Genomic DNA, 22,982 nt, shown 5'->3' on the forward strand with positions numbered 1-22,982 from the left:
TCTGTAGAGTAGACACGTAGTATCATATAGCTCCGGGTAGCCGCACACCGCAATGATAAGTTTCTCCTTCATCTCAGCATCAACAATGGGACATCGGGGCGTCAAGACGTCACTGACGACCATGGCAAGATAACCACCATCGCTGCTTTGTTGTTTACCTCCTCTGGAAGTCCCAGAAGCGTCGGAGGGCCAAACACCGTCGTTTTTGGGTTCACCCTATCCTGCAGAAGCGCATCCAGCTCGGCGAGTTTCACCACCTCCTCCAGGAACTCCCGCCAGTGACGTCGGGAGAATCTCAATGCTGATTGGCTTTCGCGGTACAGAGTCACGCGAATTCGCCTCAAAAGTTCAATATTTTCAACTCGAGCGATGAGGCGTTGGACGCGAATTTCGCGTCTATCGCGCCGCGTCCATCGCGTCTATCGCGTCCATCGCGTCGCGCTAAACGCGTCCATCGCGCCGCCCGGCACGAATTCGCGTCTAATCGCGTCTTTGCATTGACTTTGTATGTAATCTTGACGCGCGAATTTGCGAATTCGCGTCCAGTGTGAGCCCAGCCACCCTATGGACGAAACTCATTTCGGCTGCTTGTATTCGCGATCTCATTCTTACAGTCACTACCCAGAGCTCATGACCACAGGTGATGGTTAGGACGTGGATGGACCAGTAAATCAAAAGCTATATTCATATGGTTCATTGTTTCACATTTTCAGGGGGGTGGGGGCAGACTTGGTTGCCACCAGCGTTGACTCCATGGCTACGGCCTTGGGTATTTTATAAGAAAAAAAGCAAAGATTCAAGGGAAGACTGGATAATTAATCTGACTGTATAACTACATATCTGTTCTTAATTATCTTCAGACTAACATTTGCTCGACATTTGTTCATTATCATAATAATAAAAGATAAAGCTTAGCTGTTACCTTCCATTAATTGCCATGTAAAATAAGCTGCATTTGGGAAAAATATGTATCACTTTAATTAAGGAGTAACACGAACAGTGCTTTTTTCTTTTTCTCACAGCAATATTCCTTTCATAATCGAATGAAGCAGCTGCTACAGTATGATGTTTCTCCAGCTGTATTCTCCTAACAAGAGCCTGAGCAGTGCAAGCTATACTCCCCCTCACAGATTTGAGTCTTTCAGTTTTCACCCTGTGGCAGAATCACTGGTTTTCTCTAACGGCCGTATGTTCTTCAATTATTCCCCCATGCTTCTTCATCTGTTGGGTGTGGGTGTGTGTTCTGGGGATTAGAGAAAGAGAGGGAGAGAGGGCAGACCTCAAGTGAGTTAAGAGGATAACAAAGATAGAACCGACACACACACACACATGTACACATGCAGGACCACATTTACATGCGCACACGGTCACTTACACACACATATACTCCCAATTGGCTGTTTCCATGGGAAGTGCCAGCTAAGTTACAGCAGAGCAGTGACGGGGGAAAGATGGTGTAATGAGCAGATTGTCCTTCTACCAAGCCATCAGCTCAGCAATCATTCAGGACAGGGGACAGACGGAGAGATTCACTGTGGCGTCACTGAATAATTGCTCATTCTGTTATTGACAAATATACATTTTACTCTCAATGTTTCACACAAGCTCATATGGAGTGGTACATATGGGAATGTGTGAAAGCACAGATAACTCTGCCTCTTGAACATTACAAAAGATATGAAAAATGTGAGCCTTAAGTATTTAAAATGGTTAAAAGTTGCCATCACTACTGCCAAGAGGGTCAGACTCAGACACTGGAAAGAGATGTATCAAGAATGGCCTAATACCGTAGTGGAATCAGCTTCCCTACGAGTGCCTCATTAATAAGATACACAATAAACTGGACGTCTTCTTGGAAATCTGGGAACCATTTCTGATACATTCCAGGGAATGGGGGGTGGAAGTAAATATACATTTATTTACATTATTTTGGGGGGGGGGGGGGGGTCTGGATAAGACTGTTTATTTGTTATTGTGCTTTATATGACGTTTTGTTACTTTTATTTTTATGGTTATTTGTTGTTCAAGAAAAACAATAAACTAAACTAAAATAAAATAAATATAAATTTTGTCTCCTGAATAGTTCTGTTGCAAACTTCAGTTAGCTTAATTTTATTTTTTATAATATCTAATTTTATTTGTATCAGTTTTTTTATTTTTTATTTTGTGTATTTCATTTTTCTATATATATATTTTATTTATTTTATCTATCCTGTGCAGGTGAACTAAAGCTGGGGCAGGATCACAGAAATATAGAGAACCTGTTGTGGAAATGTACCTTGTTTAACTATTCATTTATTCATTCATTCATTCATTCATTCTTCTTCTTCTTCTACCTCTGTTGAGGAAACAATAAAAAGTATAACTGAGAATGTACGAAAGCATGGAGTCTGGCTGGTTGCCTTTTTGCCCTTCCACTTTTTCCCTGTTGTCTTGTAAGTCCAGTTTATGACTACTAAATGACTCAACAGTTTTGACTGCTGAGTTGTTCATGTGACTAATACAGTAATTACTGATGGTACTGGATCCTCACTGTGATGACAACATTAATTTGCCAAAAACAAAACACACAGACAAAAAATCACAGGACTGAAAAATGTTAACCCTGAAATTCCAGACAGTTCAAAATTAACATCCAAAGAAGAACTTAGGTTTCATTTCCGCATTTGCATCTCTGAAATGGAGGGTTGGGGGTCTTCTGGCAAACAAAAAAACTAGAGCATTTAATACTTAATTTCATTCATTTGGGTGATTTTTTATGCACCACTTTGTGCCTTTTCTTTTTAGTTTTTATTTATTTTATTAAAGGGTCAATTGCAAGCAGATTACCAATTACCAAATTATTCCATTATCCTTTTTTAAACAGTGTGTACCCTGTAAAGTTTCTCTAACTATTTTACATTGTGAAAAAGGGATGTTAAAGACATACATTATCAAATTGGGAGTTATTCCAGTGCATTATTTTTAAGTTGGTTAGGAGACCAGACACTCTTGCAGGGATCTATCAGTTTGTCAATACCAAAAATGTGGCAGTGATTGTCGTACGTATGGCATCTATTTTGACCATAACTTCGTAAATCTATTAATTTGCCCATGTTCTAGATAATGAGGGGAACATGTCCCCTGCCTCTCCTGCCACATCTATGCATCCAAGTTACATGTTATAATGGTATCACCCCTGGAAAAACAATGCAATAAGAACATTATTCTTGGAGCTCTGTTTAAGTCTATCTGCACTTACTCTGGTGTGGCATCACAGATTATTGGGTGAGACAAACTCCTCTCTGCTGGTATAAGGAGAGTTGTGGATTTTAACTGATACAGACTGAGCAGTCAAATCAATAACAAGTTTGAGCCCAGAAATATGATGATTTGTTTCTTCACACAGACAATACGGGGCATGCATGCACACAATTTCTTATCTTAATGTCTTGTTAAAGGAATGTTTGATGAACCCAGACTTAAGAAGGCCATTGTCGGGTTTAACACTGACATAAACAGCATTTACTGTGCCACAAAATAGGTGAAATACATTGCATATGTGCAGTTCCTGTAGCCATAGCTGTCCTTACTGGGCAGAGTTTAATGTATTTTGTAGTGGTATATAGCATTGGTCTGTGAAATGTCACAGCACTTACTTGAACCTTTGTATTATTTTAATGTTATTCTTTCCCCCCCTGCGACACAGCAGTTATTGGAAAAACCATTTGCTGTACAGCCATTTTGTCAGACAGTCAATTAGTGTTCGACAAAGCTTCTCCTTTCCATCTGACAAGCAGTTAACAACAATGGAATGAAAGGTTACCAGGAGCACGTAGGTGTTTGATGCTGCACCACTGTAAAGGTCAGCTTATGATTATAGTGGCTTTCTTCTGGGAAGGCGGCCGTACCCACAGAAGCATAAGAAGGTATTAAAATAAAAGTGCAGCAATGTAATACTGGTCGGAAACAAGTAGCTAATTAATGACAATGTTAGGCATCTTTACTGTGTGTGATTAAAAGGACTTGCCAACCTCTTGTACAGTGTATTTCAGCACCACGGAGAGCTCAGACACTCTGCTCAGAGTAACCTTCCTCCAGCAGGGGTCGCGCTTCAGCAGGTTTTTCTCAGCGGAACCATCGAGCTGTAGCTCTGCGGAGCGGGGGAATGGGAACAGTGTGACACACCACCAAACAGTTGCCGTAACAATGTGAAAAGAAGGTAAATAAATGATTTATCATTGCTACCTTTAGATATTATGTTATTTGTAATACGGCCCTTTGAACTGACAACTTTACAGTGTCATTTATACATTAATTTGAATACGAGTTCGTCGCTTTGTACATCGTTTGGTCAGTTAAGCTAATAAATGTTAGCTGCTCGTTCAATGTCAAGGCTTCATTGACCTTTATATATTGGAGTTCGTTTGCTGTCATCTGACTTTAACTGCCAGAAACCACAGTATAACTCATAGTTTCTACGTTTAATAGCATCAATCTGTAAACTTACAGCTGAACTGCGAAATGCGACAGTCTCAGGTCTGTTGCATGTCTCATGCACCTTTCACAACCCTGTGTTAAGGCATTATCCAGTTTCTTACAATTAGAAAATAAAAGGTAATTATACATAGCTTCCTTGGTTTATTACAGGAGATTATTTATGAGTGAAAGTCCACATATTGCCAGGTAGTTATGTTGTCACAGTACGTACAGTTGCATGCAGTAGATGAGCAATGTCTCTAATGCAAAGCAATCATAAATCCTTGGATTTGTCATTAAATAAAGAAGATAATTATTTTCTTTGTATCGCTCTTTTGAAGCAAGCACAAAGTGAGAAATAAAATGCAACTAAAACATTCATAAGATAAGATAATATCATCCTTTTATTAGAACCACAGTGGGGAAATTGGCATCTTTACGGCAGCAAAGGGATTAGTACAAGCATCAGTAAAATACAAAAAAAACCCCACAAAGCAATATAATAGGAATGCAAATAAAAAGATCTCTAATATGTCTAATAAGTAAACAGTAAAAAAAAAACATGGAGCAACTAAATAAATAAACCATAAAAATAAAAACATAGAGCAATATAATCAGCAAACAGTTAAAAAAACAGGACAATATAATAAGTAGACAGTTTAAAAAAAGAGCAATATAAAAAGTAAACAGTAAAAAATCAAAGAGGCAATATAATAAGTTGACAATAAAAACCAGGGAGCAATATAATAAGTAAACAGTAAAATAAATGGCAATATAATAAATTGGCAGGCTGATGAACGTTGGGTATTGCACAGTTAGCATGTACTGATATTGCATCTGATTGATGATTGTAAACAGTAAAAATAAAAGCAAGATATAATAAACAGGCTGAAGACTAGATTCACATTATTGCATGAATAAAGTGTAGATATTGTAGAATTGATATATACTGATATTGCACATGACTGACCTGTGGACACTAAAACAACGTGTGGACATTATAACACAACATAGAGAGGATGTGAAATCTGATTATTGTTAAAAAAAAAAAAAAAAAAAAGAAAGAAATCAAAAGGGGCAAGTAAACAGTTTAAATAGTCCATAGTCCCTGCAAATCCAGCACCTTAACGAACATCAGCTATTTTTAGAGGAATCATTTCAACCTGGGGGGTCACAAAGACCACACTATAAAAAAAAAATAATTTTAAGGCATTATGGTATATATGAAAGTAACCAGTTAAAGGTCTAGTGTGTAGGCTTTAGTGGCATCTAGTGGTGAGGTGGCAGATTGCAACCAACTGAAAATTCTCCCACATGCCAGGTGTGTAGGAAAACTTTGGTGGCAAATATAAAAAGGCATCTAGAGCCAGTGTTTGAGTTGGCTACTGTAGGAACAACATGGCCGACTCCTTGTAAGAAGACCTGCTCACGTGTAGGTATGAAAGGCTCATTCTAAGGTAACAAAACACAACAATTCTTAAACTAATAGTTATGAATATTACTTTCCATGTCTGCCAATATGTCCCCCTAAATCCTACACACTGGACCTTTAACTAACAAATTCCATGTTTAAAGTGCAACAAGTTCTTTAAATGATGGCTGGATACTCGCCCAAGAGGCTGGCTGCAATAAACCATCTTTCCAACCAATGTGTGAACTGAGGCTGGTGTTAATTTCCCTCTAGGCTTTCTGCACATTCATGTACACATTAAAACAAAATGCCACTGCGGTTGTTCCCCTCCTCCAGCGTCTGACTCTGCCACATTTATTCTTGCCGGTGTTTCTAACTACTTACCGCTGATGAATGAGCAGAGAACGGCTATGCTACGTGTTGCTCACTGGGGCTACCTATACTCACGCTGTGCTCATATATTGTGAGGTGCTTTGGGATTAAAAAAAAACTGCCACGACATGACAAATAGGTTATTAAGGTAAATGCAACAAAGGCACACCTCTGCACAGTGTGGCAGGTACTTAAATTGCAAAATGACTTGTAGATATATGAAGTTGTTCTACACAATATCTTGTCGAATGTTCTAGATGCTAGCTTCATTCAGTGTTCTCACCTTTGCATCCAAACTACAATGCTAATGATGCTGTCTTCTGCTGTCCTCCAGCATTCTTTGACAGTGGTGTGAGGAACTCAACCAAGATGGTCGCCCGCCGTGTTCCACTAGTCTTGCTAGCTTGCGGCTCCTTTAATCCCATCACCAACCAGCACATGAGGCTGTTTGAGCTGGCCAGAGACCACATGCACAGCACAGGTCAGATCCAGACATCACACACTGCACCTCCTAATTGTTTGTGTGTTTAATATGACTGTCTCTATAATCTTTAGGGCCGAAGAAGCTCTTGTAAAAGTAAAATTATTATTCTTTATATTAACAATGAATCCAACGAGTGTGTATTTTAACAGCGGTAGCTCACACTGATGAACCTGTCGAGAATTATGACCCAACCCTGCAGCTGTACGGTGCTTTTTAAGACTCCTGCTCATTGGTTTTCTTTTATGGCGTCAAAATTTACTGTTTGGTTCTGTCTCCCCACTTTCATCAGCCTCATTTCCAGCAGCAGCAGGCAGCTCCTTCCAGAAAACAAACCCAGATAAACCTTCTGTCTCTGACCTGTACAGCACCAAACAGCAGGCGCACAAAGTTAGAGACAAGCCAGAGAATAAAGTTGGATAGATAGATAGATAGATAGATAGATAGATAGATAGATAGATAGATAGATAGGTGTGTAGCCCTTCTGCCCCCTAGTGGCCCAAATATCAATTTACGCAGCTTTAAATGCTCCACATTCTTGTCCATTTGCTGAGCTACAGAAGAATAATCAATAAAAATCACTTCATTGATTGTTCATAAACAGTTATATGCCATTTTGTCTGATGCTGCAGAGACCTAGGTTGCACTCCTTGTTCTCTTCTTGTATGACGCAGTCAACCTATGCTTTGTGCATTGTCATGTGCTGCCATTAAACCATGTAACAAGCATGTCAGCAGATACCTTCCAAAGCTGCTCTGCATAAGAGTACTGGCCCGGTCACATGGTTACAACAACATCATTATACCTTACACTGTTCCTGAGTCAGCTCTTTGAGTCTAAGATGCTTTATGAATCCGTGCACAGTGCAGCACTTCAGAGGGCAAGAACATAAATAATGCTCTTACAGTTTCCCTTTGACCTCTCACCTACAACACATAACCTGACTAATTTGAGGGTAGCCAGCAGAAAATTAAGCTGCGTGCAGGAGCTGTTTTTATTTTCCTGCAATTGAATGTGCTACAGCTGCAAATACACCTGTTTTTAATCTGTTTTCTTTTTTTCAAATATTAGAAGTAGCACATTTTTCTTCCGTGTCTCCCCATCCAAATTCTAATTTTCAAACTTTTGGTCTGATTAATTGCTCAAAGCAGTTTCTAAACCCTTCAGACTGATTACACAGTATAAGATGCCCCTCATCACCATGTTTGAAAGGGACAGTTCACTCCAAAATCAAAGTACATGTTTTTCTTCTTACCTGCAGTGTTATTTTATCAAACTAGGTTATCTGGGAGATGTCAGTTGTAGAGATGTCTGCCTTCTCTCCAATATAAAGGAGCTAGATGGCACTCAGCTTTTGGTGCTCAAAGCTCCAAAAAATACATTTGAAAAACTCAACAGCAATGTCTCTTTCCAGAAACCATGACAGGGTTACTCAAGATAATCCACAGACCATGTTGTGAGCAGTTTCATGTTGGAACTATTTTCTTTCTACCGAACTACACCTACCAACTATATTGCCGTGCAGAAGGGAGCATGCATTGTAGACCTCACCAATGGGGATTGCCCGATTACCTATTTTTAGGGCTGATGATGGAAGTAGCGAAGGAGTGAGCCATCTCACTTCTTTCTAATCTCTGTACCATACCAATATCATTTGGGCACTCGTGAGTAAATGGCAGCATTTAAAGACAAAGTTTATCAGCTGAAGTGTAGGGGAGCATTTCAGTTATTGTGGAAACAGCTGGCTGGTGTAGTTAGATCAAAAGAAAATACAACTACATGAAACTGCTTACAACACACGGACTGTGTATTATCTTGAGTAAGCGGGCCAAGATTTCTTGAAAAAGACATTGCTAAAGAGTTTTTCAAACTGATTTTTCTGGTGCTTTGAGCACCACAAGCCAAAAGTCATCCACTTCCACTATACTGGAGAGAAGGCAGACATCTCTACAGCTGATATCTCCCACACTGTATTTTTTATTTCAGGGTGAACTGTCCCTTTAAGAAGATCAATTGTAACATTTGTCCTCAACTGTGAGATATGACAAAGCATGAATAATATTACCATCAGTATCTCAGATATTACTTTATCTGCTGATTTATATTCTGTTTCTGTAGCAGCTGTCATGACCCAGAAAAACTGTATTAATCTTCCTCTCTCTCCTCAGGCCAGTACCAGGTGGTGGGTGGCATCGTGTCTCCAGTGAGTGACGGCTATGGAAAGCAAGGCCTGGTACTGGCTAAGCACCGAATTGCAATGGCAAAGCTGGCACTCCAGAGCTCCAACTGGGTCACGGTTGATGAATGGGAGAGCCGGCAGCCAGACTGGACGGAGACTGTGGTCACCATGAGGTATAAAACAAGTTTATAGCAGCATTAGAGTTCACACTGCTTCACTTGAAAAAAGGTTTCCATGCAAGAACATGTTGGGGAATGTAAGCCTCTCTGGGCTGTCATTGTGAAATTTGTTTGCAGCTAGACAAAGTATTGGGATCTTAATATTAATAGGTGTCTGTACCTTTAGTTGTTTTTCCGTGCCAACAGAACGAAGCACATCTTGTTCACAGTTTATATTCACCACTCAGTAGGTACTATTTGTTTTTATTAGCTTTAACTGTCCTCTGTTACATCCTTCTTTCTTGATGGGAGAAATATTTTCTCTTTGCTGACATGTCCTCTTAAATGTTTTATTTGGAAATGTTGACAAGCACCAAATTCAGTGAACAAGTACCTGCCTAATCATAATATGATAACCCAGAGGAGCAGAAACAGAAACAATGAATGAGGTCACATTTAGCTGTACCCAGTGTCATTATGTAAATACAAATATATACACCGAGCAGCCAAAACATTAAAAGCACTGACAGGTGAAGTAAATAACTTTGATTATCTTATTAGTGCAAAGTTCTGCTGGGAAACCTTGGGTCTTGCATTCATGTCGATGCCACTTGACGTGCTTAACCCACCTAAACACTGCTGCGGACCAAGTACCCCCACTTAATGACAGTGACACTCCCCGATGGCAGTGGCCCCACCAGCAGGACAATGCCACCCCACAAAAACTGCTCAAGACTGGCCTGAGGAGCGTGACAAGTCATTGCAGCTCAAGTCGTTGACCTGGCCTCTAAATTCCCCAGATCCCAATCTGATTGAGCATCCGTGGGATGTGTTGGTACCCCACTTCGCATCCCACAGGACTCAAAGGATTTGCTTCCAACGCCCCAGCGCCAGCCACCACAGGACACCCCCAGAGGTCCTGTGTTCATGCCTTGACAGGTTAGAGGCAATTCTGATTTACAGTGGGGCCTCTGACCTGTCGAGGCATGAACACAGGACCTCTGGGGGTGTCCTGTGGTGGCTGGCACTGGGGTGCTGCCAAATCCAACAGGTGCACAATCAGATTGGGATCTAGGGACTTTTGGGGACAGGTCGATATCTTTGGCTCTCTGTAACCTTTCTTTGGCCATTGCTGTGTAGTTTTTGCAGTGTGGCATCAGAGAGTGCTGCTGCCATGAGGGGGTGTACATAGTCTGTAAGAGCTTATTTAAACTCCCTTTATGTATTAAAATTGATACCCCCATTTCAAACACTGCTAATGTCACAGGACTCATACTTCTATAGGGTCTTTATGATAGCATAGCAACAGCCAATAGACTGCACTAGAGGACAGAGTCCAAAGTTTGGCACAACAGATGAGGTGAAGGTGGAGGTCATAATAATGTACCTTTTAACAGAGGAAGCATTGCAGACAGCAGTGGTCTTTGAGGCCAATCAATTACCAATTTGTACTGTTGTGACATTTTTTAAATGTCTTTGTGGTCTCAGTACCACAACCTATGGTGTACTGCTCCGTTTTGTGCATATCCGTAAGCTTTCAGAAAACATGCACAAATACAGACGAAACGAACACAAAGTAGGCGTAGTTTTAAAGACACTGTATGTAAGAATGTGGCCAAAACGGTTACTGCACTCAAATTCAAATATGGCTAGTCGTGTCCGCCTCCCCTCCCCTACAGATTTGACGTTGCTGGACAGCGGCATGCTGGAGACTGATTTGTTTGCCCATGGGCGGCTGCCGTGGTAGGGCCGCGTTGCCGCGTCTTTGATCTTCAGTGTTCCAGTGGACCGTTTGAGCAAGTCCGGCTTCTCTGCTGCTAACGCTGCTGCCGGGATACAGTGGAGGAGAAGCCGGCTGCTAATGCTATGTACTGGGACACTGCTAATGCTGCTTGCTGTGCTGCTGTAGCTCAGTTGTAACTGTAACTGATGCTGAGACTCTACTGACTGCGTGTCTGGTAGACGGCGGTGGGTGGCGCAACAGGCCAAAACACAAATTTAAAACATAAACATGATTTGTGGACCGTAAAAAATTTTTTTTTAAATGCGAATACTCTGGCCGTACTATTGTTGTGTGCTGTGACATATTAGGATGATTTTATGACTATTTGCTTTAGATTTCTTACATATAGCTCCTTTAAGTTTACCTAGATATGTTAAAACAGGATCTCCATTGGAGAGAAGTCTCTCCCTGGACTCCCTAAGAGAGTATTTTGTCTTCTCTAACTGGATGAATTACATCAGGTCACTCAGCCACATGGTGGTTAGGTGGATTTATTGATTTCCAATGTTCCAATATTCCAATATTCTTCTACGTACTTGCAGCGTCATAAAAGCAATGGTGTTTTTATGTCTTTTCCTTAATATAGATTGTTTTCTATCTGTGATACCAAATGTAGCTGCTGCTGGGTTGGAAATCAATATTAAGTGCCTCGCTGTTTTAAAGATCACAGACCAGAAAGTTGCCAGAGCAGGGCATTGCCAAACATGGGTTAAAGGGGCAGTCGTGCTGTTTATCAGTCTAGATTGTTTTGGTGTGAGTTGCCGAGTGTTGGAGATATCAGCTGTAGAGATGTCTGCCTTCTCTCTAATATAATGAAACTAGATGGCACTCAGCTTGTGGTGCCCCAAGTATCAACAAAATACATTTGAAAAACTCTGATGAACTTTCTGGTCGACTAACGTTTGATCGACTATTAGGGGGCAGTTCTACACCCACCAACCGTATCACCATATCAGTTTGGTAGAAAGAAGATAGCTCCTACGTGAAACTGCTCACAACAAGATCTTTGGATTATCCTGAGTAAACAAATCATGATTTCTGGAAAGAGACATTGCTGTTGAGTTTTTTAAACACACTTTTTTTTAGCCCCACAAGCCGAGTGCCATCTAGCTTCATTATATTGAAAGAATGCAGACATCTCCAAGGACGATATCTCTGTCTCTCAGCAACTCACACCACAACAGTCTAGATTGATAACTAGCACCACAGGCAAGAGGAAAAATATGTATTTTTGATTTGGGAGTGAAGTGTCCCTTTATTTTAACAGGGGTATTTTGACATCTGTCTTCACTTGCGTCCGTTTTAGGGTATATTTTAGCCAGTCTTGCTTTGGGAAAGTGATGTAGAACTTTGCTGACATGCCCTAGTTTTACCACGGCACCAGCAGAGCTCACAGGGATGTACTCTCCTTTGCTGCTCCTCTGCCTGCCCGGCTTCTCACCAACTTCAACTGCTTATGTAACAGTGTTGCCAGGTTCTGGCCTCTTGGGGGCTGCCAGACTAGACTGGACTCATGTCAGGTCTGGTTTTTTCATGAGGTGAAATCGGGGGCACCTGCTGTTAAATTTACTGGCAGGGTGGGAATGGTGGAGTTGCAGAAGGCAGTCTTGGACGTGAATATGGGTGAAGAGAGGCAGGCATAGGTGATGTGAGTAAGGAACATCTTTTTTGAGGATTGGCTCGCTCCATATCGCAGTTTACTGTGCAGAAATATGAAATGGATTTGCAGCCGGGCCTTATCAAGAGTTTGACCCCAAGGAATGAATGGATTACTGCACACACCTACTGTATGTGAGGAGTATATAGGCTTATTTTAGAAAGGTCTCTTACACTTGCGTCATTCAACTCTTTCCGTTTCATTCACTCTCCTTCCTCCCTGCTTCTCGTTTCTCACAAATCCCCTCATGAGTGTTTGCGCAATGTGGGTGCTGATCAAGGCATGAAGTGGCCTGTTGTTGTCCAGAGGCTGTGAACAGGCCACGTCACAAGTCCTCTCACTCCCCAACACTCACATACAGAAATAACACCTCTAAGAAGCTTTACTTGAACTTGTTTTTTTGGGGGGGTTTTTTTTTTTACAAGTTCCTCTGTGACTCATAGATATTTCTCTTTCCTAAATCAGTTCTGTTGGATGAGGCTTTATTGGCATGACTGATGTTTAGATTAACAAACATGTTGCTTATGCATGGAGATACATGGAGTATGGAGATGCTCAAAATCAGAATAAGGAAAAATATGTGTTACCATTTCTAAAATGAAAGAAACAAAGTCTCATTCTTTCAAACCTTTTGTTGTTGGGCAGGTATCATTATGGGCGGATTCTGAAGGAGTACGAACAAAGCACAGGGACGCACAATGAATCCAGTGGAAACACCCCTCCCCTGTCAAGTAAGAACCTCCTACTGTTGGGATCAGCTCAGTAACCCTTTGACCTCTGAGTGTTTTCAGGCTTTTAATATTTGGTTTTAATACGTGGTGGTCAAGTGCATGCATTTTGGTTGGCTGGTCTATCATTTTGGTCCAAATATAATTTAAAAATAAAGGTTTTTGTTCAGATATTCATGGTCACCAGAGGATAAATTCTAACCTACGGGTCCATTTTTGAAAACCTGAACCTACCCATACCCGTAAAGCTCAGTACAAGAACCGACCTGTTATCCGTCATTATGTCTGAGTCAAAGCTGCACCTGCCCGCACCTGTTAATAAAAGTCCCGTGACCCAACCCGTAGCCATGATTAAAAAATCACGGGCTACAGTCGCTCACATTAAGCTGGGTTATCCATTTTTGAATTACAAATCCAGCAGAGGAAAAGTGTCTTTTACTGGCTGTGCTCGATGCCCAGATGCAAAAATATTCTGCGCAGTCACTGCCAGGTTAGGAAACATTTTAGCATGGTCCTTCCACCTCAATAAAACCTCAAAAGGATCCTCCTTGGGTGTCTTGAACGGACGGCAAAGTTTCATCACTGGAGTCGTCCACATTGGTGACGAATGTGACAAAGGGCTCACAGCTTTTTGCGGGTTACCTGACCCACTGCAGGGCTCTGGCGAACATGATAAACATTACACCTGCTTAGCATCAGCATGTTAATGTTCTCATTGTAGGAATGTTAGCATGCTTACATTAGCATTGTGGTGCAGAAGCACAGCCACACGGATCCACTAGCACAGTGGTTCTCAACCAGGGGTCTGGGAACCCCTGGGGGTCCTTGAGGGAGTTCCAGGGGTTCCCCAGAAAAATAGGGAAAAGTTTATTTTCACTGTTTAATTCACTATAGAGGTGAGCTTGATAAAGGTAAGAGTCATAAAGGGACTATTCTGAACGCTGGTTTTACTTCCTCCATGGTTGTCTCCTCTCCTGTAGTTAACAACTATAAAATTTTGGTCTTATTCATATCTGACTAATAATATACTAGTATTTTCAGTATTTTAACTATCAATAATGTAATTCCAACAGACACCCACATCACATATGGATGTGGATGGATATGTGTTGTTACAAGTCTTAATTTTAATTTTAGAAATGGCATTTTTACTTTTCATAATGCCAGTTTTGGATATATGTAATGACATTTTTGCTAGTAAAAAATGTATTTTCAAATATTCACAATAACATTATGGATATCTGGAATTTTTATTTTGGATATCTGAAATTAAAAATATGGCTAGTAACAACTGGACAATAGATATTTTGATGGGAGTTTTTCCTTCTAATAATTCTACTGCAGATATCTGAATATTTATTCTGGATATCTAAATGACATTGTGGATGTCTGACACTAAAAGCTCAATACACATGAATATTTAAAAGGGATGCCATGTATCTAAGGAAGAATGACAATGAGCAAATCTGAAATGTTCTCTTTGACAAGGAAGAACTGAATTATGGATATCTGCAACGATATCTGAAATTTAATTTTGACAAGCACAATTGAAGTTGTGGATATTTTAAAATTCAGTTTCTTATGTTAAGATTGTTGAATTGCTTTTCCATTGCAATAGTCTGTGGAAATGCTAGTACAAATGGTGTGTCATAGGCTGTAGGCTCTAAGAGTATAGATGATCATGATATTCTTTAATGTATAAATCACATACTGCTTGATTTTCATCACGTCTTTAACAAGCCCTCTAACAGTGTTAGGGTTAAGGATTTGTACCATTCCCACATAATGTGCCTGTGCTTAACACGTTCAAAGTAGAGGCCCAAATGGTGCTCTGTGGACCTGGCTAATGGTGGTTACAGGGTATTAGGAGTAGGTTTAATACTTTGAAGACTTTGTAAGCATGCATGCGTGTGTGTAAATGCTCAAAGGACGGACAAAGTCACAAATGCATAGCTGTAGTATGTGTTAACATGATGGTTGTTGTGTAACTGGAAGCTAGCCAATCAGTATTCAGGAACGTTTTTCAGGATTATCTATGATTTATTGAACTCATTTACAAGGATGTTTGTTTGAGCCCAACACAACACTGCATAATAACTTTAATAAAAATTAAATTGTGAATAAGAGTCACTGTGAGATCTGTTGTGAATTTAGTGGATAAAATATGTATGCAACCAAAATTAGGAAGAAAAGTTTGCTGTTTTAGTCTCATTTTTAGTTAATCCTATGTCGAGTCACAGTTCAGTTTGAGTTTTATTGGGAAAGGTTGAACTCCCTGAGAGTTTGCTGTTGCCATGTTTTGATGTAGCCTCAAGCACCATGAATATCTTGGCTGTGTAATTTTTAGAACTAGTGAGTCCATTTTAGTGATGTTCAGACTTTTCATTTGCCTGCTCCAGACTCAAAATACTCACTAATTATTTTCCTCCATATTCACATCATTAATGCCTCCAGTTTTTTTCTCCTCAGCAGTATAAGCACTCTTTGAAGAGACTGTTCAATAATTTCTTAGGGGATTGCAATTTTTTTTTAGCTTGATTGTGAACTAGCCAGTTGGCATGCATCCACTGGACTGTTTCCAGGAATTAAAAACTAAGCACCACTTGAGGATTATGTCACTCTTTGCCATTGTAATTGCTCAGAAAACAATATCAACGATTTATTGCACAGGCTGATCACAGAATGATTATTTTTGGGTAAAATCATTTGAAGGAAATTAGTGTTACCAGACCCCAGTGACTTATGAGTGAATACCTGTTGAGGATAAAAAAAAGGATTAAGAGGACTGAGATGAGGCAAACCTGTTGATATTCTAATGATATTAGTTTTGAAACACCTAACTAATGCTAAGTTAACGCCTAGCATCCACACTTCTCTGGTGTTTCCGAACCCCTACAATGGATATGAGCTCATTCAAAGGCACATGCCCTGTGCACAGCACTGTTAGTCCTTGTAACTTGGTGCAGGTGATGGGAGGAATAAGTAGATGCTTCACACACAAGAGGGCTGAATTGCTTCTTTTAATTAAATCTTCACTTAAAACGTTACAAACAACGTGTTTCCCCCCTGACCTCATCAGGTTTGCTGTACAATACAATGCACAGGTGTTAGCTGCACCCTGAAATGGAGACTTTTGAAAATGCTGCTTGAAAGCTCTGGGGTTATTTTTCGGTTTGGACGAGCAGGTGGGAATTTTTTTGGAAATGATGAAGCCGACACGTACGACTTGACAGTCACAACATGTCAAGTCAGAACATTATAGCTCGGGCTTTATACCTTTGGTGATTTCATCCTTCCTTTGCTATTTCCGTAGTATTTTCTATAACCAAGTAACCAGCATCAAAGCAGACAATCTTCTTCCTGTTTACGTCGGCACGTGCATGCCCAGTGTACAGTACAGGCCAAAAGTTTGGACACACCTTCTCATTCAATGCGTTTTCTTTATTTTCATGACTATTTACATTGTAGATTCTCACTGAAGGCATCAAAACTATGAATGAACACATGTGGAGTTATGTACTTAACAAAAAAGGTGAAATAACTGAAAACATGTTTTATATTCTAGTTTCTTCAAAATAGCCACCCTTTGCTCCGATTACTGCTTTGCACACTCTTGGCATTCTCTCCATGAGCTTCAAGAGGTAGTCACCTGAAATGGTTTTCCAACAGTCTTGAAGGAGTTCCCAGAGGTGTTTAGCACTTGTTGGCCCCTTTGCCTTCACTCTGCGGTCCAGCTCACCCCAAACCATCTCGATTGGGTTCAGGTCCGGTGACTGTGGAGGCCAGGTCATCTGCCGCAGCACTCCATCACTCTCCTTCTTGGTCAAATAGCCCTTACACAGCCTGGAGGTGTGTTTGGGGTCATTGTCCTGTTGAAAAATAAATGATCGTCCAACTAAACGCAAACCGGATGCAATGGCATGTCGCTGCAGGATGCTGTGGTAGCCATGCTGGTTCAGTGTGCCTTCAATTTTGAATAAATCCCCAACAGTGTCACCAGCAAAACACCCCCACACCATCACACCTCCTCCTCCATGCTTCACAGTGGGAACCAGGCATGTGGAATCCATCCGTTCACCTTTTCTGCGTCTCACAAAGACACGGCGGTTGGAACCAAAGATCTCAAATTTGGACTCATCAGACCAAAGCACAGATTTCCACTGGTCTAATGTCCATTCCTTGTGTTTCTTGGCCCAAACAAATCTCTTCTGCTTGTTGCCTCTCCTTAGCAGTGGTTTCCTAGCAGCTATTTGACCATGAAGGCCTGATTCGCGCAGTCTCCTCTTAACAGTTGTTCTAGAGATGGGTCTGCTGCTAGAACTCTGTGTGGCATTCATCTGGTCTCTGATCTGAGCTGCTGTTAACTTGCCATTTCTGAGGCTGGTGACTCGGATGAACTTATCCTCAGAAGCAGAGGTGACTCTTGGTCTTCCTTTCCTGGGTCGGTCCTCATGTGTGCCAGTTTCGTTGTAGCGCTTGATGGTTTTTGCGACTCCACTTGGGGACACATTTAAAGTTTTTGCAATTTTCCGGACTGACTGACCTTCATTTCTTAAAGTAATGATGGCCACTCGTTTTCTTTAGTTAGCTGATTGGTTCTTGCCATAATATGAATTTTAACAGTTGTCCAATAGGGCTGTCGGCTGTGTATTAACCTGACTTCTGCACAACACAACTGATGGTCCCAACCCCATTGATAAAGCAAGAAATTCCACTAATTAACCCTGATAAGGCACACCTGTGAAGTGGAAACCATTTCAGGTGACTACCTCTTGAAGCTCATGGAGAGAATGCCAAGAGTGTGCAAAGCAGTAATCAGAGCAAAGGGTGGCTATTTTGAAGAAACTAGAATATAAAACATGTTTTCAGTTATTTCACCTTTTTTTGTTAAGTACATAACTCCACATGTGTTCATTCATAGTTTTGATGCCTTCAGTGAGAATCTACAATGTAAATAGTCATGAAAATAAAGAAAACACATTGAATGAGAAGGTGTGTCCAAACTTTTGGCCCGTACTGTATGTGTATTTTTTTAGTCTAAAAGTGAGTAATATCAAGCAGTTGCTGCAACCCCTCACTACATATTAACTCTTCTCTCAGCTTTATGTCATGTCATGTCTTATTGTTTTACAGTTTTTATGTTAAAGGTCCAGTGTGGAGGATTTAGGGGCATCAATACAGTGGAAATGGTGTATAATAATCCTAGCTATGTTTTTAGTTAGTTTTAGTTTATAACCACCTGAAAATAAGAATGTCTGTTTTCGATGCCCTAGAATGAGCTGTTTATATCTGCACACGGAGCGGGTCCTCTTTCATGCAGTCTGCCATGTTGTTCTACAGTAGCCCAGAACAGACAAATCAAACACTGGCTTTAGATAAGGCCATTCATGTTTTTCCCCATCGTGTCAGCCTCCATAGTTCTCCTACATGCTTGGCACACAGGAGAAGTTTCAGTTCTGCAAACTAGTTGCCACTAAATCCTTCACACCGGCCCTTGAAATATTAAAAGATAGCTTGTTTAGTAAAGAGCAAAGGTCCTCTTCACTGTCTTACTCCGCCTCTCCCCACAGGCCCCCGTCCCCAGTTGAAGCTCCTGTGTGGAGCTGATTTCCTCAACACTTTCAAGATCCCTGGCATGTGGCTGGACGACCACGTGGAGGAGGTGGCCGGACGTTTTGGCCTTGTCTGCATCAGTCGAGGGGAGCTACAGCCCGAGCAAGCCGTGAATGAATCGGACATGCTCTCACACCACCTGCAAAACATTTTCTTCGTAAAGGAATGGGTGAGGAATGAGACGAGCGCCACCGAGGTGCGTCGGGCTCTGAGACGGAATCACAGTGTGAAATATCTGATCCCAGACTCTGTGATAGAATATATTCACCAGCACAACCTCTACACGGAGGACAGCGAGAGGAAAAATGAGGACACAGTGCTGAGGCCGCTCACCAAACAGGCACAACAGCCAGTGAAGAGTCTTGATGACTGATAGATGAGCTGCTACAGCGCTGAGCTGGACGCTGGCCCTCGAAGTGTGAAGTCACTCACAGATCAGTGCGTCTCTTCAGGGACTGGAAGCTCTGTTAACGTCCATTGGACTGCCGTGTGATAGGGGTTTGTGCCACATGCAGAGAAACACATATCAAGTGCTATATCATCGCTTGATTTCAGTAGGAAGCATCTACACAGTGCTGTGGTGTCTTAGAATCATACTCATGGAGTGTTGCAAATACTGAGCCTCATCTTTGTGCCACAGTGTCGATGAACATTTGTTTGCTAAAAGTTTTCATCCTTTGTAGTTTTACATATTTCACATCATAGTAGTATATACATATATTTATAATATCATGTATATTTGAAGTATTTTTGACTGACTGATGTTTGTTCCTTTTGCTGAATAAATATATAAAATAATAACCACAATCAGGATTTTAGAAATAATGAGGTTATGAGTCCAACAACCCACATACCACCCACAAAAACACACTACTAGGGTTTCAGTTTATCGACATCATTCTAATATATTTCTAAAAATACATATCAGAGTTTGTCAGAGATAAAAAGATAAAGTCCTGGACTTTTTATCTTTTCATCTCTGTCCTTGATGTTCACACAGTCGACCAACCTTTATTTTTTTATTTATTTCTTTTAGATATGTTTTTGGGCATTTTTGCCTTTAATTGATAGGACAGACAAGTGTGAAAGGGGGAGAGAGAAGGGGAGTGACATGCAGCAAAGGGCCACAGGCTGGAGTCGAACCCGGGCCGCTGCGGCAACAGCCTTGTACATGGGGCGCCTGCTCTACCACTAAGCCACCGACGCCTGACCAACCTTTATTAAAACAGAGACAGGAATTCAGTTGCTGGCATTAAGATATGTTAGAAAATAAAAGCTAAAGACCTTTAAAACTGAGTCATATGGGGTGCTGGTGGCTTAGTGGGTAGAGCAGGCACCCTATGTACAAGGCTGTTGCCGCAGCGCCCGGGTTCAAGTCCAGCCCGTGGCCCTTTGCTGCATGTCACTCCCCCTCTCTCTCCCCCTTTCACACTCATCTGTCCTGTCAATTAAAGGCTAAAATGCCCCCAAAAATATCTTTAAAAAAAAAAACAAACTGAGTCATATGAGCAAATAATTGATTTATTTTCAGAAGCAGAAAATGTAGAAAAGCAACCAAGAAAAATCACTTAATGGTTATGAAACATAGTTCAAGGTGCAAATATCCATTAAGATGTTTTGTAATTAAAGAGTGACATGATGTCTATTTCAGGGGTGTCATACATGTGGCCCACAGGCCAGACCCAGCCCTCCAAAGGGTCCAATCACGACTTTATACACCTAACACTGATGTACTTATGAAGGCTAAGGGTGGACAGGTTTCAGGAAAAGAAACAGTGAGTAGCTACTTCATGTAAAATACTGTTTCAGAGGCTTTTCACCCTGACCAGAATATGGATATCCATAAAAACAATGAATACTTACTATAGTTATTTTTAAGGATACTGAACATTGTGCAAAGTGTTGTCGTGTCAATCAGCAGCTTTGGTACAAATGAATCTTTATCAGACTAAAAACAATATTGTTGGAGCCCTATTGCTACGGCATTGCCAAAACGTTTGGCGGACGAGAATCTGCTTCCTCATTGGCTTCCATTCTAGTTTGGTTTAGTGATACCAGCATTATTACACAGGAGAGGAAATGTGTGGAAAAATGTGCACATAATGATAGTGAGTAGACTGACTGAATGTGTAAAACTAAAACATATTGTTGTAAACTGAACATATGTTTCTTAATACATCTCAGGCTGTTCATTGTTTTGTAGATGGATGAACATTTTCAGAATGTTCTTTACATTAAAAAAAAGGAAACACTTGGGAGGTGTTGTTATTTATAGGTTGATATGTGGTAGTTTTATTGGTCTGGTCATGGATGGATAAATGAACAGGCCTACAGGGAACAGACCCAAAATGTCAGGGGCCCTCCTGACCTTTAACTGTAAAATGTCACTCAAATTAACACATCTAGACATGAGGAGGCTTAAAATGACTAAAAAGAAACATAAAACGACACACAACAACTACAAAGATATGCTTAACAGCTGCAAAGAAACACAAAGAGACTTACGATTAGCAAAACAAGCACAAAGAGATGCAAAATGGCTACAGAAAGACAAAATGACCACAAAGAGACACAAAGTGACCACAAAGAGACAAAAAACAGCTGCATAGAGATGCAAAACAGCTACAAAGAGACACATAAAATCTACAAAGAGATGCAAAATGGCTACAGAAAGACACAAAATGACCACAAAGAGGCACAAAACAGCCACAAAGAGACACAAAATAGCTACAAAGAGATGCAAAACAGCTACATAGAGATGCAAAACAGCTACAAAGAGATGCAAAACAGCTACATAGAGATGCAAAAGAGCTACATAGAGATGCAAAACAGCTACAAAGAGACACAAAACAGCTACAAAGAAATGCAAAATGGCTACAAAGAGACACAAAATGACCACAAAGAGACACAAAGAGACACAAAATAGCTACAATGAGATGCAAAACAGCTACATAGAGATGCAAAACAGCTACATATAGATGCAAAACAGCTACAAAGAGGCACAAAACAGCTACAAAGAGACACAAAACAACTACAAGAGATGCAAAACAGCTGCAAAGACACTCACAATGAGTTCAAAAAGGGGCAAAACAACCACAAAGACACAAAAAATGACCACCAAGAGATTCAAAGCATCTAAAAAGAGACACAAAAGGACCACAAACAGACACAAAACAACTACAAAGAGGTACAAAATGACCAGAAAAAGGCTTAAAATTACTGTAGATGCAAAGCAACTACGAAGACATTCTAAATGACGACAAAGAGACACAACGTGACAATTACAAAAAGGGGCAAACCAACCGCAGACACAAAAAACTACAAAGAGACGGAAACAGTACAACATAGAGACACAAAACCCCAGAGAGATGCGTAACGGTTACTAAGAGACACAAAACAACAACAAAAAGAGGCTAAACAACTGTTAAGTCTGTGTCTTAGCTCCTTCGTAGGAGAGGCAGTGGGGTCTTCTGCTTGTCTGTGCCCTCGGGTCCGGTCTACTTCAAATTCAAATTAGGCCCATTAACTAAGATGACTTTGACACCCCCAGTCTATATGCTGTTTGAAGGTGTGGGGAACTATTGAAGTCTTTAATTAGGTGTTCATTTTTTGTTGGCCCTATGTGTAAAAATCTGAGAATCACACTTGAAAAAAACCACCGTGTGTTTGTGTGTATATATATATATGATATATATTAGATGGTGTACATCTTAATCGTCGGACTACCAGACTGCCCCATTTGTAGGATTTTAATTGTAGACATCTAAGCTGGATCCTGATTTAAATTTCCTCTCATATGAAGATCATTGTTGGTGTGTCTGCTCTGCAGCAGCCTCCCAACAGCAATTCATTGTGGATCTATTCAGTTCCCCCATTATCATCCACACACTGTGTCTGCGAGCCTGTATTTTTTCCACCAAAGGATTTAAAGTAATCCTGACAGTTGCTCAGCTACAGGAGGTGTTTTCTCGCTGAGGCCAATGGCTGAAAGCGCCACTGTGACTGATACTGACTGGCATCCTTTGAAAGATGGTGTGTATGTGTGTGTATGTGTGTGTCTTTGTCTGTGTCCCAGTCAGTGAAGGATTTAGACAGTGGGTTTGCTGCAGCTGGTCCAAAAGAGAGATTATCAAATTAATTGA

At 40.8% G+C, this 22,982-nt stretch overlaps 1 protein-coding gene and 1 long non-coding RNA gene across 2 annotated transcripts in view; one reads left to right on the plus strand and one right to left on the minus strand.

The window, feature by feature from the left end:
* Positions 1-4,120: 4,120 nt before the first annotated feature.
* Positions 4,121-22,982, plus strand: part of LOC125902032 (uncharacterized) — a 31,016-nt gene continuing 12,154 nt past the window's right edge. Inside the window, exons 1-5 of the mRNA XM_049598118.1 lie at positions 4,121-4,201; positions 6,576-6,722; positions 8,891-9,074; positions 13,145-13,230; positions 18,798-19,211. Of these exons, the coding sequence (XP_049454075.1) occupies positions 6,611-6,722; positions 8,891-9,074; positions 13,145-13,230; positions 18,798-19,211 (796 nt within the window). The 5' untranslated portion in view covers positions 4,121-4,201; positions 6,576-6,610. The remainder of the gene's footprint in view (positions 4,202-6,575; positions 6,723-8,890; positions 9,075-13,144; positions 13,231-18,797; positions 19,212-22,982) is intronic.
* On the minus strand, positions 19,552-20,225 carry LOC125901854 (uncharacterized). Its single transcript, XR_007451039.1, has 2 exons — positions 20,056-20,225; positions 19,552-19,849 (listed from the first exon to the last, which is right to left on the minus strand). It is a non-coding gene; the product is annotated as an uncharacterized LOC125901854 (long non-coding RNA).

The sequence above is a fragment of the Epinephelus fuscoguttatus genome, linkage group LG15, assembly GCF_011397635.1.
Source record: "Epinephelus fuscoguttatus linkage group LG15, E.fuscoguttatus.final_Chr_v1".
Lineage (NCBI taxonomy): Eukaryota > Metazoa > Chordata > Actinopteri > Perciformes > Serranidae > Epinephelus > Epinephelus fuscoguttatus.